Genomic DNA, 17,577 nt, shown 5'->3' with positions numbered 1-17,577 from the left:
CACAGCAATTGCCCTTAAAATCACTAGAAATTAATAGAGGATGTAGAAGTCTGCACTGTAATTAACATAATTTTCAGGGAAGGGGTGATATTAAAATATTTATGGTAAAACATAATGAGAATAGTTTTCTGTTAAATGACTTTTCAGAAGTTTTAAAAACTTGCAATATTGTACCTTGGCCATTTGACTAAGATCAAACGTACCAGGTTAATATCTGATGCATCCTTTGTTTGGGGACCACAGAGGAATCTACTCTGCGACTGATTAGGTGTTTCCCATCGCTAGGAAGCTTTGGCCTCATAACACCTGTTAGCCGGCTACCTAAAATATCCTCCACTGCTGTTTATATTTCATTAAAAGAAAACAAAACTTAAAGTTTCTAACTTTAGTAAAAGTTAGATGCTATGATTCTTTCTCAGTATTTTTAACTAGGTTTCCTATATATTTGAATTGACCGTGATACAGATGGCTAATCTTATCAGGTTTACTCTCCTCTATACTGTAAAGCCAGCTGATCAAGGGAGCTTAGTAGCAAGGTGGGTTAGTCCACTAGACTTCTGGAGTTCTAGGTTCAAATGTTGTTTAGATTACAAGTGGAAATGAGCATATTTGGTCTCCTCGTCTCCATTTACCACATCTCTCTCTTTCTCTTGCACAAAAATTGGCCAGGTTTTAGCAGACTTGCAGTCCCTGCTTGAGAGAGGCACAACATTAGTGTCTTAGGTAGGGAATAAGTTACGTAGGAGCAGAGCCACATGGGAAAAATGTACACAGAGTATGCCCACGCTTTGCCTCTAACTCAAGCCGGTTTGAGTATTCTTATTCAGCTCTAGATTCATCCTTGGCATCATATGGAGGTGAGGGAGGGACAGGTAATTTAGCCGACAGAATCATAAGCTGAGGATTTGAAATTGGTTTCCCATGGAAAAACACGATCTGCTTCTTTGTCTCCTCTCCTAGCCCCTCTTTTTTTATCAAGTAAGAAGAACATAAGGTTTTTACAGATACATCAGAACGAGGCCAAAATGACAGAAGAGGAAGGTAAAGGCTCAGAATTTCAGAATAAAGGAATATTGTCAAGATTAAAAACGCCTTTTTAAAGTGCTTCCCAGTGTTAACTAACACCACCTGAGAGTGTTAACTGAAGGAATTTGCAATCCCAGCTTTGTGATGAAGTATACAGACCGCAGTGACCAGGAAGGGGATAATCAGAGCCTCTGGCCCCAGTCAGCCCCACTCAGTTCCCCTGTGCAAGGTTTCAAGCCTGGAGGCAGGAGACAGAGGAAAAGCCCCGCTCAGTGGTGTGGCTGACTGGGAGAGGGAGTAGACCTTTTGAGCTAGCCCTGTGAAGGAAGGCAGGCCTGGCTGGGGCTAGAGCCTCCTTGGGACAGGTAGGCCTGGTAGAGGACCTTTTTGTCTCTCATAAGTAGTTTGGGCTGCCCTTTGTTTTGGGACCAACAGAAGAATAAGCCGGGGCAGAGACTGTGAGAAAAGCCCAGCCATGGGCCACAGTAGAAAGCAGCCCAGATGTACAGCAGGGGGTATGAACACACCTCCTCTGCTTTATACAGAGCCCCTGGGGCTGGAACCGAGGGTAGAGGGCGGGCCTGGGTTCCCCCACTAGGGCAGGGGGCATGATGAGTCTGGAGCCAAGGGCTGGCAGGCCCCAAAAGCCTGAAGTTGGGCCGAGCCATTGGCATGCTGGAAAGGGTGGGACTGTTGTTGACCTGGCCGAAGAGCCAAGTCACAGGAAGAGGCAGATCAAAGCAGGGCCAGAGCAACTGTCGGGAGGGGGCGCCGAAGGAGGAGAGCCACTGCATCATGCCAAGCAACGAGGGAGTGTGTGACTGCGGTGAGTAGACTCTTCCACATAGTTTGGCAGAGCACACCCAGGGCCACAACCTGCTCCACCCATGAACAGATGCTCTCGGGAACCACAGAAGGGGTATTTTGCCACAATTGCTCCCAGCCTGTGGATCCGTACTTGGCCATGGCAAAGGACCGTGTATTTGGATGACTTGCTGGGGCCTCTGCATTCCTCCCCTCCCCCCCCCAAAAAAAAAAAGGCAGAGACTCCTCAGGAGATACTCCACAAGGGCAGGTCAGTCCTCTTCAGTACTTGAGACACAGCAGGCTGGCTTATCCTCTCCAACCAAGGACTCTGTAGGAGTAAGTCCAAAAATCTCCCCGCCCAATCCATCCCACATTGAAAAAGCTCCAGGGCCATCTTCTGGAGGTTCTCCAGTGGGTAGTAGTCACTTGGCAAGTTTCAGAGTAGCAGCCGTGTTAGTCTGTATTCACAAAAAGAAAAGGAGTACTTGTGGCACCTTAGAGACTAACAAATTTATTTGAGCATAAGCTTTCGTGAGCTACAGCTCACTTCATCACTTGGCAAGGAATCCTTGCTGACTTTCTTCCCAGGAGGAAGATCTGAGCTCTTTCTGGGATGTACTCCCTATGCATCTTTTCCGATTTCATATTGGACAAAAAGAATGCAGGAGTTCAAGGCTCCCTCTCAACCAAATCTTCATGATTGGAAGCCCCAAGTGATCAGCCTTCCCCTCCCAAGAAGGCAAAAGAAAAGTTAAAAGGCTAGAAAATATAAAAAAATAAAGCCAAAAAAGTCTTCAGCTCTTCTCCTCCTGAGCTCTAGCTTCTCCCTCAAGAAGGAGGATTTTTGGCTTTAGATCATGCTAACCCCAGGCCAGAAAAGCAGAAAAGGTAGAAGTTGGTGGATTGTAGCAGAAGATAAAAGTGTAAAAGAGCAACTTAATCTCAATACACACAGCAGGCATCTGCTCTCAACAAGAGAGTGCAGGAAAAGACTAAGGCCAGACTTTGAAAAATCGGTGTCTAAAGTTAGGCTTCTCAGTCCACATTTATGCACCTAAATATGCAGCCTGATTTTTCAAAATACCGAGTAGCTAGCAGCTCCCACTAGTGTTAAATAAGTTGAAATTAATCAAGAAAAGGGTGAACCCCTTGAATGCGTGGTTCTTTGGAATCCTAGCACATACTGTGTTAGTGATGCAGAGTGTAGGATACCAGATCAACCATCCCTATCCAGCCTTTGAGCTCTTAGATAAATCCACTCCTGTGGTGGTTATGAATGAGCTGAGGGGAGCACATTGAAATAGAACAAGATGAACCAGGACTGTGCAAAGAATTAATCACTGTCAGTTTTACGAAAAATTTGGCAGCTGAATGGCAGATAACATGGGTGACATCCACATAGGTAGTTTGAAGTGCTTAGCTGTTGAGGATGAGGGGGAAGAACTATTTAATTATGGTGGTTGCAATGCTGCAGTAATTTCCCTTGGGACCCTTGCAGTTTGTTGGAGGAAAATGTAGCATTTTTGTTTGCTGTTGTGTTTGGCTAATGTTCCATGGAAAAGTCAGGACTGAAGCCTCATTATATTCATTATAATTTACAGGTCGGTGTCTGGGGCTTCCCCATTCATATTCATGCTCCATCCATAAGCTGCCCTGTTGCACCTCGACATTGGTGTTCACACCTTGTTGTGTAAAATCCCCTACATGTTAGCAAATCTGTTATGCTCTGTTGTGCATCTTTGAGAGAGTTGGCTTTTTTAACCTGATTAGACCAGGATGGTTCCTCAAGAGACACATGGTGTTGTGAAGGCAGGTTTGAGGTCACAAAACAAAATAAAGTTTGCAAGTCCTTTCAAACCATGCTGGGTGGAGCAGTTTCCTTACCTAATGTCTGTGAAGTGCCTTGGGATTGCTAGCACTAGGGTCTGACTATTCAGAAATGGGGAGCTCAACACTTTTTGTAGTTAGGATCCTGTAGAGCTTCTCAAACTTAGCCCTCCCCCGCCCCCCCAATTGAGACGCCCTAAATCACATAGATGAACAAGATTTGTTGTGGGAGAGTCAACACAGCTTTTGTAAAAGGAAATCATGCCTCACCAATCTGTTAGAATTCTTTGAGGAGGTCAACAAGCATGTGGACAAGACTGATTCAGTTGATATAGTGTACTTGGATTTTCAGAAAGCCTTTGACCGGTTTGCTTACCCAAGGCTTTGAAGGAAACTAAGCAGTCATGGGATAATAGGAAAGGTCCTCTTATGGATCAGTAACTGGTTAAAAGACAGGGAAACATAGGATGGGAATAAATGGTCCATTTTCACAATGGAGAGAGTTAAAAAGCAAGGTCCCTCATGGATCTGTACTGGGATCTGTGCTGTTCAACATACTCATTAATGATCTGGAAAAAGGAGCGAACAGTGAAGTGGCAAAGTTTGCAGATGATACTGAATTATTCAAGATAATTAAGTCCAAAGCTACTGTGAAGAGTTACAGGGGTATCTTACAAAACTGGGTGACTGGGCAACAAAATGGCAGATGAAATACAGCATTGATAAATGCAAAGGAATGCACATTGAAGAGAAAATCCCAACTACACATATATAAAGATGGGTTCTGGGTTAGCTGTTACCACTCAAGAAAGAGATCTTGGAGTCATCGTGGGCGGTTCTCTGAAAACTTCAGCTCAATGCACAGCAGCAGTCAAAAAGGCTGGCAGTGTTAGGAACTATTAGGAAAGGGATAGAAAATATGACAGGAAAATATCAGAATGGCACTATATAAATCCATAGTATGCCTAAACCTTGAACGCTGTTTACCCAAGTATTGTTTACCCTTTTCCACCATACAAAACCCAGGGCCTACCCCATGAAGTGAATAGGCAACAGGTTTAATACAAACAAGAGGAAATACTTTTTTTCACAACCCACAACTAACCTATGGAACTCGTTGCCATGGGATGTGGTGATGGCCAAAAATATAACTGGGTTCAAAAAAGAACTAAAGTTCATGGAGGATAGGTCCATCAATGGCTATTAGCCAGGATAGTCAGTGATGTAACCCCATGCTCGGGGCAAACCTAAACCTCTGACTGCCAGAAACCAGGAAGGGAAGACAAGTGGATCTCTCTAAATTGCCCTGTTCTATACACTCCCCCTGAAGCTCAGGAACTGGTCACTGTCAGAGACAGGATATTGAGCTAGATGGACCATTGGTCTGACCCATAGAATCATAGAAGATGAGGGTTGGAAGAGACCTCAGAAGGTCATCTAGTCCAACCCCCTGCTCAAAGCAAGACCAACCCCAGCTAAATCATCCCAGCCAGGGCTTTGTCAAGCCGGGCCTTAAAAACCCCTAAGGATGGAGATTCCACCACCTCCCTAGGTAACCCATTCCAGTGCTTCACTACCCTCCTAGTGAACTATTTTTTGCTAATATCCAACCTAGACCTCCCCCACTGCAACTTGAGACCATTGCTCCTTCTTCTGTCATCTGCCACCACTGAGAACAGCCTAGCACCATCCTCTTTGGAACCCCCCTTCAGATAGTTGAAGGCTGCAATCAAATCCCCCCTCACTCTTCTCTTCTCTTCTGCAGACTAAATAATCCCAATTCCCTTAGCCTTTCCTCATAAATCATGTGCCCCAGCCCCCTAATCATTTTTGTTGCCCTCCGCTGGACTCTCTCCAATTTGTCCTCATCCTTTCCGTAGTGGGGGGCCAAAAACTGGATGCAATACTCCAGATGTGGCCTTACCAGTGCTGAATAGAGGGGAATAATCACTTCCCTCAGTCTGCTGGCAATGCTCCTACTAAAGCCACCCAATATGCCATTAGCCTTCTTGGCAACAAGGGTACACTGTTGACTCATATCCCGCTTCTCGTCAATGGTAATCCCCAGGTCCTTTTCTGCAGAGCTGCCGCTTAACCAGTTGGTCCCCAGCCTGTAGCAGTGCATGGGATTCTTCCGTCCTAAGTGCAGGACTCAGCACTTGTCCTTGTTGAACCTCATCAGATTTCTTTTGGCCCAATCCTCCAATTTGTCTAGGTCACTCGGGATCCTTTCCCTACCCTCCAGCATATCTACCTCTTCCCCAGTTTAGTGTCATCTGTGAACTTGTTGAAGGCGCAATCCATCCCATCATCCAGATTATTAATGAAGATGTTGAACAAAACCAGCCCCAGGACCGACCCCTGAGGCACTCTGCTTGATGCTGGCTGCCAACTAGACATCAAGCCATTGAGTCTGACGATCTAGCCAGTTTTCTATCCACCTTATAGTCCAATCCTTACTACTTTAACTTTCTGGCAAGAATACTGTGAGAAACTATATCAAAAGTTTTCCTAAAGTCAAGGTAAATCACATCCACTGCTCTCCCCATCTCCACAGAGCCAGTTATCCAATCGTAGAAGGCAATCAGGTTGATCAGGTATGACATGCCCTTGATGAATCCATGTTGACTGTTCCTGATCACCTTCCTCTCCTCCAAGTGCTTCTAAATGGATTCCTTGAGGACCTGCTCCAAATTTTTCCAGGGACTGAGGTGAGGCTGACCAGTCTGTGTTCCCCCGATTCTCTTTCTTCCCTTTTTTAAAGATAGGCACTATATTTTCCTTTTGCCAATTGTCCGGGACCTCCCCTGATCACCACTAGTTTTCAAAGATAACGGCCAATGGCTCTGCAATCACATCAGCCAACGCCCTCAGCACCCTTGGATGCATTAGATCCGGCTGCATGGACTTCTGCATGTCCAGCTTTTCTAAATAGTCCTTAACCTGTTCTTTCACCACGGAGAGCTGCTCACCTCCTACCTATACTGTGCTGCCCAGTGCAGCAGTCTGGGAGCTGACCTTGTCTGTGAAGACTGAGGCAAAAAAAACATTGAGTATTTCAGCTTTTTCCACATTACCTGTAGAAACCCTTCTTGTTACCCTTCACATCCCTTGCTAGCTTCAACTCCAATTGTGCTTTGGCCTTCCTGATTCCACCCCTGCATGCTCGAGCAATACTTTTATACTCCTTCCTAGTCATCAGTCCAAGTTTCCACTTCTTGTAAGCTTCCTTTTTGCGTTTAAGCTCACTGAAGATTTCTCTGTTAAGCCAAGCTTGTCACCTACCATATTTGCTATTCTTTCTGCACATTGGGATGGTTTGTTCCTGCATCCTTAATAAGGCTTCTTTAAAATACAGGCAGCTCTTCTGGGCTCCTTTCCCCCTCATTTTAGCCTCCCAGGGGATCCTGCCCATCAGTTCCCTGAGGGAGTCAAAGTCTGCTTTTCTGAAGTCCAGGGTCCATATTCTGCTGCTCTCCTTTCTTCCTTTTGTCAGGATCCTGAACTCGACCATCTCATGGTCACTGCTGCCCAAGTTGCCGCCCACTGCTATTCCCCTACCAATTCTTCCCTGTTTGTGAGCAGCAGGTCAAGAGGAGCATGGGCCCTAATTGGTTCCTCCAGCATGTGCACCAGGAAGTTGTCCCCAACACTCTCCAAAAACTTCCTGGATTGTCTGTGTACTGTTGTATTGCTCTCCCAGCAGATGTCAGGGTGACTGAAGTCCCCCATGAGAACCGGGGCCTATGATCTGGAAACTGCTGTTGGTTGTCTGAAGAAACCCTTGTCTGCCTCATCCTCCTGGTCTGGTGGTCTATGGCAGATGCCCACCATGATATCACCTTTATTGCTCTCGCCTCTAAACTTAACGCAGAGACTCTCAACAGGCTTGTCTCTAGTATCATACTGGAGCTCTGAGCAATCATACTGCTCTTACATACTGTGCAACTCCTCCCACTTTTCTCCCCCGCCTGTCCTTCCTGAACAGTTTATACCCCTCCATGACAGTGCTCCAGTCATGTGAGTTACCGCACCAAGTTTCTGTTGTTCCAATCACATCAGAGTTCCTTGACTGTGCGAGGACTTCCAATTCTTCCTGCTTGTTTCCCAGGCTTTTTGCGTTCATGTACAGGCACCTAAGATAATTAGCCAATTTCCCTGCTTTCTCACTATGAATCAGGAGGCCTCTCCTGTTGCACCCTCCTCCTTGTGTTTCCTACCGGTATCTCACTTATTTCTGGGCTTATATGACCACCCATGGGCGAACCTAGTTTAAAGCCCTCCTCACTAGGTTAGCAAGCCTGCCTGCGAAGATGCTGTTCCCTCTCTTCAGTAGGTGGATCCCATCTCTTCCTAGTAATCATTCTTCTTGGAACAGCATCCCATGGTCAAAAAATCCAAAGCCCTCTCTCCAACAACACCTGCGTAACCATGCATTTACCTCCACTCGTCGATGGTCCCTACCTGGGCCTTTTCCTTCAACAGGGAGGATGGACGAGAACACGACTTGCCCCTCAAAGTCCTTTATCCTTCTTCCCAGAGCCACGTAGTCTGCAGTGACCTGCTCAAGGTCGTTCTTGGCAGCATTATTGGTGCCCACGTGGAGAAGTAGGAAAGGGTAGCGGTCTGAGAACTTGATCAGTCTCAGCAGACATTCCATCACATCCTGAATTCTAGTTCCAAGCAATCAAGTTTCCCGGTCTGGACGGCAGATGGATGACTCCGTCCTCCTTAAGAGGGGGTCCCGACCACCACCACCTGTCTCCTCCTCTTGGGAGTGGTGGTCATGGAACCCCGATCCCTAGGCCAATGCATCCCATACCTTCCAGTTGATGGGGTCTCCTTCTGATCCCTTCCCTCAGATGACTCTTTCAAACCATTCTCCACCGTAGTACCTGTGCAGAGAGCCTGAAAATAGTTTTCAGAGTAGCAGTCGTGTTAGTCTGTATTCGCAAAAAAGAAAAGGAGTACTTGTGGCACCTTAGAGACTAACAAATTTATCTGAGCATAAGCTTTCGTGAGCTACAGCTCACTTCATCAGATGCAAATAGTTTCTTACCTCTATCTGCATTGGGAGTACATGGGTTCTCCTCTTGCTTCTTCTGGAGGTCACATGTTGCCAGTTTTCTTCCCCATTCTGTACTGCTCTCTATGATACTTTAGCATGCTGTGCCTGCAGTACCAAACGCTGACTTCTACCCAGAAAGTCTTCATTTTCTTTGATGCAACACAGGGTTGATACTTGGGTCTCTAGTCCTTTTAACATTCTCTTCAAATATGGAGGCCAGCTTGTACTGTGTACAGACAAAGTCGCTTCTGTCTCTGGGAGAAAGACAAACATGGCACATCTTGTGTAGGTCACAACAGCTGATCGCTCTTTACAGGTTCTGTTCTGATTTTAGTGCCAGCTTGTCTTCTACTCTGATCATGATGGAACATTCCCTACTGAGACCTCTGGGGAATAAGCAAGTATATCTCACTCTGAAAGAGATGGGAATTGCACCAGCATACTTCAGGACTGAATATGGGCTGTAATCTTGGTGATGATATATTGTGTATTCCAGCAGTGCCCACAAAGTGCTCGACACTGTCCATACACACAGGAAGACTCCATCCTTGCCCAAGAGAGCTCATAATCAGAGACCAGCAATGGAGAAAGGGGTAAAGCAGTCCACTTCTGAAAAAATAATGGCCCTTCAGTCTCGCCATTAGCAATAGGCTGATTTCACTGCCAACTTAAACTCAACATAGCAAAGGTGACTTCCTCATCTCCCTGTCCACCCAGCACCTTCCCGCTGGATGTAATGGCTGAGAACACAACCATCCTCCGTCACTCAGGCCTGTAGCCCGAGCATCATCTTTGAATATTGCAACTTCCTTCTCCCTTAGTCCATAGAAAATAGAGTTGCTAAGATGATTTATCTGGCCTGGCATTGTCCGTATCTAGCCCTCCTTTGTATCCCTCTAACCAGCTCCTGTTCCTTCACTACATCAGATTCAAGGCTCTTGTTCCTACTTGTAAGGCCCTACACAGCTCTGTTCCTTCCTGCTTATCTACTGTAGTGTCCTGTTGCAGAACCCCATTCCCCTGCCAGTGATGCTGGCCTTTTTCTTCATCTCCCACAGACTCCTTTGGGCTTGTTTCCAGCCTGCCCCTTAAAAAGTCCCCTCTGAACTACTCCATAAAGCCACTCTCCTATCCTTCAAGGCCCACTTTCACAGTGATAGGCACAGGTAACTGCAAGTGGCAAGATGGGGGGACAGCTGATTCAGATTTGATTTCTTGGTTTAGATTTTATCATTTATTTTTAAAAGTTTGTCTCTAAGATGTCTAGCTGTGCACGCAGCTGGCCTGTGTACATGGATCTTGTAACCATTCCTCTTCTTCCTATTCGTTTGTTATCCATGTGTTGCATCTGCTTATCATTTAGACTTAAGCTTATTGGGGCAGGAACACGCTCATTATTTTTAGTCCCCAGCAAGATGGGGTCCTGATCAAGACTGGGGCCTTCGGGCCCTATCCCAACACAAATAACATAGGTAACATGACAGAAGTGGGTCTTGAATGAGGATTTAAAGGAGGGAAGCAGAATGGCTGGAGGCCATGTTGTTAGTTAGTAGTGGTGGGTGAGGTATGGTTTCAGGAAGAAAATCCCTTCACAAAGAGGAGTGAATGTATGTCCCTGCTCCATCTCTGCACTCCATTGCTTTGAAAACCTTCTATTGTTTGTGCAGGTTGGTTGCATTATTAATAATGTTTGTTTATGGGCCTTCACCTGGCAGGAGCAGATCTGAACTGTGTACGCAGCTGAAGTGTAGCATTGCGCCATGGAACCCTGCCGTATCCCACTCATCTGTTGGCAAGAAGCCGTATGATGATTTCTGCCTGCTGTCTCTCTCAGTAATAGCCATATCTCCTTCAAGGAATTGTCCCCTCTTTGCAGATACTTGTATTTGCATAGCCCCAAAAGTTTTGTGTAAGGGATTTCCTATTTAATACAAATGAAAGGATCCCAAACCCATGCTTTAGATTAACATGTGCCAGCTAGATTAGGGCTAATCAGGGTCCAGGTCTGAGCAGATGCAGTGCAGGGACAATTCTAGACCTGATTACGGTGTATCTGCAGTTTAATCGTCTCTCTCCCAAGGGTGATCATCTCTGCTTTAATGCACAGCAGACTTTACAGCCATCGCCTGTCTCCTTCCTTGGTTTGTTGCCACTACTGTCAAAAAGACTTCTACTTCAGAGGCTGGGGCGATTTAGTTTAATCCCACGTAGAAAGGAGCCTCTCTCTCATGGATAATTCCCTGCTCTAAGGTATTGCTGTGTCAGAGGTGGGGCAGGGCTTGATTACACCTCTGATATCAGGAATCCATCCTTTCCAGAGAGACTGAGTCCATTCAGTCTCCCCCTCTCAGTAAAGACCCTTTTTCTGGCCGGCAACGGCTGGATCCTAGTGTGCGCCAACGCTCCCCTTTGTACATCGCAGGGGGGGGTCAAGCTCTGTAACCTTGCATGTTCCCTGGCCAATAAGAGAGAGTCAGTCCCTTGTACTGTGTGGAGGCTTTGGAATGTCACTCCTAAGTAGGCCAGGAGACCCATTCAGCCCGTGTGGCACAATGGAGAACTTTTAGGACCAGTAAGTCTAGCTGCCTGGAGTGGAGATCTGCCAGTTTCTTGTGTCTTTGGTAGGTGCTCAGGTTCCATGCTGGCCTAAAGCCAAACTTCCGGGTTGCTGCCTGCCTCCCTCACAAACTGAAGTCTGCAAGGTTTTCTTGACTAGTCTATCTAAGACTTTTTTTTTTTTTTTTTTTTTTTTTTTTTTTGTGGGGGTGATGCCATTGGTTACAGTAGGGCCCTGGGAAGCAGGTCTCTTCTCTCTATTCCAGATCCTGCCAGTGACTCGCTGTGTGACCTTGGGGCAGTACTTAATCCCTCTGGATCTTTCTACCATCTGTAAAGTGGGCAGACGAATACCTACTTCCTAGGGGGTTTGTGAGTCTTAATTGTTTGCAGTATGTGTTGAGATCTGCAGATGAAAGGGGCTAGTGCAGTGCAAAGCATTACTGAACTCTGTGCCCTCTCAAACCCTGGGGCACCCTCCTGGCCAGCATGATTAAGACACAATCTTTTCTGTCTGCACAAAAAGTGACCCGAGGACACGGAAACACATTCTGCTGCCTCCTGTCATTAAATAGTGTCCTCTGGGGATAGAGGTCCTGACCTCGGCTAGTGAAATCTGAGTCAAATTGCCCAAACAGGATAGTGGTTTGACAGCAGACTCCTCTGTCTGGAAAACCTGGATCAAAGATCCAGCTATCCAGAATGATTTGAACTTGGTCTGGGTAAGGGACAATTCTGCACTAGCCAGGGGCATCGACTAGATGATCTAATAAGTCATTTCCTTTGCTAATTTTTAGGATTCCATAGTCTAGCCAAAGTTGCTACAGCCTTCCCTTGCTCTGCCCTGCATCCAAGTGCACGTACCACAGTGTTGCTGGAAGGCAAGAGGCTGTACCTTTGTTGCAATTATTGTACATCACTTAATTGCCCAAACTGTACAGAAACCTCTGGGGCCTTAATACATTTTGTTATTGTCCAAGCAGTAAACTAACCTGAATTTGTCATACCACATCACAGGATTATTCCGATAGCACTAGAAGTGAGCTTTACGGACACATAATTGGACCTTAAACCATAGTAGTGTAAATGATCTTGAGAGCAGGAGTCAATAGCTAAAAGGGGAAAAGCTGATGGGAAGAAATTAGGTTAATTTCAGAGAGGCTGGTGGCAGTTCTCGGGATAAAGGGTAGGCTGACTGGTGCTCTGGGAACGAATGATGGTTGTATAGTGAATCAGGCTGTTGTCTGTAAGACTCCTGCCTTTCTCTTTGCAGAAGTTGGAAGGTGTGTAGTGAATGAAGCAGGGGACTGCAGGAAGAGAAAGGATGGTCTCATGGTGAAGGCAGTTAATAGTTGCCCCTAAAGAACTGGACTCTCTCCAGGCCTCTGCTGCACAGTTCCTGGGCAAATCACTTAAACAAAGCCTGTCATAAAGCAGCCGCTAACTTTGTGTGCCTTGTTTTCTGAATGCCCAATGTGAGACCCTTGGAGCCAGATTTAGAGAGATGCTGTGTACTCACACCTGCTATTGAAGTTGATTGAAGCGAGCTGTGCCTTTAAGATAGAAATATAAAATTGCTAATTATTCTGAAAAATCAGGCCCAAGACACACAAAGTTGGAGACCCAAAATAGGGGCGATAATTTTGGCCTTAATCATTCAGTTTCACATCTGTGAAATGGGGATAATACCACCTTACCACACTTACCTCATTAATGTGTGAGAAGCACTCAGCCATTATGGTGAAAGTGCCATAGAAACGCCATGAGTAGATTAATAATTTTGTATTCAGAGCAGGGTTTGAATGCCGTGCCTTAAACAAAACCTCAGGCAACACACTGAATGTGGAAGATAAAAGGGATGTTGAATAACTATCCATTCACTGAAGGAAGCAGGAGTCCCATGAAAAAAATAGTATATAATTATGTAATTGAAGACTGTATCATAATGCATGTGGATAAGAGAGCTGAATTCATGCTGCACAGGCACAAAGATGTGTCCACAAACTGAGTTACTGGCTGATTTCTGTGACCTTGTCCAGCTTCTCTCTTCTCGCCTTCACTCATGTTAAGTCCAAATTCAGTACAAGGAACCTTGTCCAATCCGATCCATGAGGCAGCTTGGGACACAACACAGATAATAGATTTTTTTTTTTTCATGAACATGTTCCTTAAAATATGAATGAAAACAGCTTTGCTCTCGTGGCTGGGCGGGGCTGGAGAATTTACAAGCAGCCTGGAATCCTTGCACTAAAGTGAGAGGCTCAGGGGAGAAACTGACCCGCCTGGTCTCATTTTTTCAGCTGAGCAAAATGCAGGCAGTTAACACACAGCCTCAACTGGGAAGTAAATTGCACTGTTTAAAATTGGCTTGGGTTTAACAATGACAAGGTGTTTGGTTACTGCCAAAGTCACTTTCCAGCTGCTCTAAATGGGTCTCCCCATCCCTTCCTGAATCCTATACTAGCCTTCCCCTCCAGGGCCCCCACTTCCATTTTCCCTTCTTTAATACGTCCCTTCCACTCTTGCTCTGGCCAGTCCCTGCTCCTGTCCAATTCCTAGGTCCCCATCACTTACTCTTGCTTTTATGCCTTTGCATACTGATATATGAACCAGCCTCCTAGTCTCCTGTGTGCCTTGAAACCAGCCTGTTCTTCAATGCATTCCAACTCCAATCAACCACCTTTCTTGCATTGTAGCACCGTGGGCCCTTAGAGCCTTTGTTTCATGGCCACACCTTCTCCCTGTGTATGCCACTATGTACCCATTTGAGTATCTCCTCTGGAATATGTGTACAGTTCTGGGCCCCATATTCAGGAAAGATGAATTCAAATTGGAACTGGTGCAGAGAAGAGCTACTAACACGCTCAGGAGAAGGAAGAGCCTATCTTAAGAGAAGAAACTGGAAGAGCATGGCTTATTTAGCCTAGCAAAATGAAGGCTGAGAGGGGATTCGAATACTCGCTCCAAATTTGTTAGGGGTAAAACACCAGGGAGGGTGAAGCGCTAGTTAAGCTAAAGGACAGTGGTTGGCACCAAAACAAATGGACATAAATTGGCCATGAACAGACTCAGGACAGAAATTAGAAGAAGGTTTCTAATCATCAGAGGAATGAGGTTTTAGAACAACCTCCCAATAGGAATTGTGGGAGAAACAATTTGTTTTGAGAGAGAGCTGGACAAATTTATGAGTAGGATTGTATGACAAGATTGCTTAAGATGGTTGAGGGCAGGGCTCAGCAGCCCGTGGGGTCGCTTCCACTGTATGTCTTTTATGTTCCTAAAGCTCATCTGGTCACCTATGGGGGTGAGGAAGGGATCTCTTTCCTCCCCTCCCTGCATGTATTCTGTGGTTGGGTGGGTTTTTTTGTTTTGTCTTTTTGTCTCCTTCCTCTGAAGCACGAGGGGTGTGCATGGTTGGAAATGGGACACTGCACAGGGAGGGTCAATGCTCTGAGGTGGCACCAAGCAGTCTCTCTCACATTCTTAGCCACCTGGTTCTTGCTCATATACTTAGGGTCTCACTGATCACCATATGTGGGGGTCAGAAAGGAATTTTCCCCCAGGTCAGATTGTCAGTGACCAGGTGTGAGTTTTACCTTCCTCTGTGGCTTGGAGTGCGGGTCACGTGCCAGGATCATCAGGGTATTTCTGCCATTGCAGGGGCCGTGGGCACTGGTGCATCTTGGTCCTTCCTGTTCTCTGCTTGTGGCACAAAGTAGTTTAGTCTCCTGTGGGCTGTAATACTTTGATCTAATTTTGGGGTTAGTGTGTGGGTGCTGGGTGGTGCTGGTGGCCTATGATAGCCAAGAGATCACACTAAATGATCTGGTCCCTTCTGGCCTTAAACTGTATGATTCTGATTTGGAGCTATGTAAATAATAGCAACACACGCATGATAAAAGATGTATCAAAACATGTTTGAGTCCTTTGATTTGTCCAGCTGAAATGACTGAACTATCTGCAAATCCCATCGCCTACTTTTGTCTCCGCAGGGCTCGTCCAGATCCCCGTCAGCATGTACCAGACAGTGGTAACCAGCCTCGCCCAGGGGAATGGTCCCGTTCAGGTCGCCATGGCTCCCGTTACTACGAGGATAGCAGACAGTGCCGTCACCATGGATGGTCAGGCAGTGGAGGTTGTGACCTTGGAACAGTGACGCCACTGCCCCGGCAGGATCATGATGATGTTTTTCCTCGTCTCTTACGTGAATAATTTTTTTACGCCTCTTCAGAGATGCAATCAGGTGGCATTGAGTCTCTCCGCTTTGGAAGCAAAGGTTTTGTTAACCTTTTTTTAAAAGGAAAAAAAAAATAGCAGAGGATGTGTTAAGTGCATTTTTATAGTGCCGCGCTGATCTTGCGGGAATGGAAAGCCAATTTGTAATGGACTTTCACTCTGAGGAGATTTAAATCAAAACACAACCCCCCCCCCAAACCCCTGCATGAAATATCTCTTCTTAGAATCAGGGCAAGATGGGAAGATTGCCACCCCCTTTAGGAAGCAGCTGTGCCCTTGACTGGAGACTGTTCCAACAGTGCTGCTGCCCGCTAAACTGGCAGTGAGTTCTGTGGTGGCTCCCGGGGTCAGCCCCTCTGCCCTGTCACTTTGAGAATTAGGTTTCAAAAGAGAGCAAGAGAGAGAGTTTGGAAAAAGTCTCTCCTCGGGGAAGATGTATGCATGATTGTGTAGGGGCAGCAGTAGCTTTTCGAAGGGATAAAGCTCCTCAGAGGACAGCAAATGATTACCCTGCAGTCCCCATAAGAGAGGAAAACTCTGCCGTTGAAGTTCTTAAGTTGAAGTTTCCATGGAGAGTTCTGCCCATGCCCCTGCCTTGCTCTCCTGTAATCCACCCTCAAGACCTGCCCTTTTCTTCTCTGCTATGGAAATGTAGCTGACGTTTTAGACCTTTCTCTTTATTCTTTTATGTTTGTAAATTTAGACTGCAATGGCGACTCTCTTGGGGGGGCTTTGGCTGGGGTGCTAAGGAAGGGGAAGGTCTGTAAAGAGAGTGAGGAGTTATTGACTAGGGCAAATTCTTCCTTCCCCTGCATCTCCCCAGGACTCATTTTATACCTGAATCTTATTCAGCCCCATTGCTGAGAGGTACATCGAGGTATGTCGGTCACTGGTATTATCAGAGCTGTGATAGGACCGTATGAAACAGACGATCCCCTGTCACAGCCTCTACCCATCCTGGAATATCCAATCCCCACAGTATTTCCTTGCTCAATAAATATGAGGGTCAAACCGACTCCTCCCATAGCCTTCTGCCCCAGTTCGCGTTCCCCAGGTCACGCACCTGTTTCTGCTGTATGTGCATCTCCAGCACGGCTTTGCTGCTGATAGTTTTTTAATCTACTTCATGTGAAAACCTCTAGACAGAAAAACGCCTGGTGTGTTTTCAGTGGCTGATTTTACTTGACTTTCCAATGGGCCAAACCTTTGCTTCCCAGAAACAACAAACACTGCCCCTCCCCCAGGCAAGCTCCTCCCTTCTTTTAGCCACACGCGCCTTCAGTGTGTGCAATTGTGCATGGTATTTAATTTTTTTTATTTTAAGTGGCCATTTAACAAAATTCTCCACGTCTTGCTCCACCTTCGAGAGAGTTTTCAGATTCTTGTATTTACTTGTTTTATATGAAAATAACAAATGTTCTTTGTATATGTTTTTCTGTACTTTAAGGAGGGGAGGGAAACATTTCCATAGAAACAGCCCTGCTTTTCCGATTTATTTTTTTTAACTATTATTATTTTTTATTGTTGTTGTGAAGATGTCCAGTGGCTTTAAAGTCAGTGTTTCTTTGGCGATGAAATAACGTTCTTACGGTCTAAGAAATTCTCCCCAGAAAAAGGGGAAAAAAAACAAAAACAGTCAAGTAGCAGAGCATGGAATACCTGTTGTTTTCCCATTCTGTCTATTATTGCCTCATTCAATAAATTGTTACAAATGTGTCTGCACCTGGAGTCTCTTATTTTGTAGGTCTTTGCATAGTTTTGGTAAATGGAGGGAAGATGTTTTTAAAAGGGAGACTATCAGGTGGTAAACATATAATAACTTTTTTTGTTGTTGCTTACCTGTGTTGCTAATATCTTAGGGCCTTTCCCTGCAGACATCTACACACCTGAGTAACTTGACTCAGGTGCGTAATCCCATTGACTCCAATAAAACTATTCAACTGAGTAAAGCTATGTGTGGCCCTAAGAGTCTGCATGATCCAGGCCTTAGATTATTAAGAGAACATTTTTTAAAATTCACTTGTTTACTCTTTTTGCACATCACTCAGCTTGAACAA

At 45.7% G+C, this 17,577-nt stretch overlaps 1 protein-coding gene across 4 annotated transcripts in view; it reads left to right on the top strand.

Moving 5' to 3' along the window:
- Nucleotides 1-17,242, top strand: part of NRF1 (nuclear respiratory factor 1) — a 128,411-nt gene extending 111,169 nt beyond the window's left edge. For all 4 annotated transcript variants that reach the window (XM_043499471.1, XM_038407906.2, XM_043499475.1 and 1 more), the window contains one exon: nt 15,277-17,242. In XM_043499471.1, coding sequence (XP_043355406.1) covers nt 15,277-15,440 — 164 coding nt within the window. In that variant the 3' untranslated portion in view covers nt 15,441-17,242. The remainder of the gene's footprint in view (nt 1-15,276) is intronic.
- Nucleotides 17,243-17,577: the final 335 nt, after the last annotated feature.

The sequence above is a fragment of the Dermochelys coriacea genome, chromosome 1, assembly GCF_009764565.3.
Source record: "Dermochelys coriacea isolate rDerCor1 chromosome 1, rDerCor1.pri.v4, whole genome shotgun sequence".
In the NCBI taxonomy this organism is placed as follows: domain Eukaryota; kingdom Metazoa; phylum Chordata; order Testudines; family Dermochelyidae; genus Dermochelys; species Dermochelys coriacea.
Note: the sequence above shows the minus strand (reverse complement) of the source record. Positions and strands in the feature narration are given on the sequence as shown.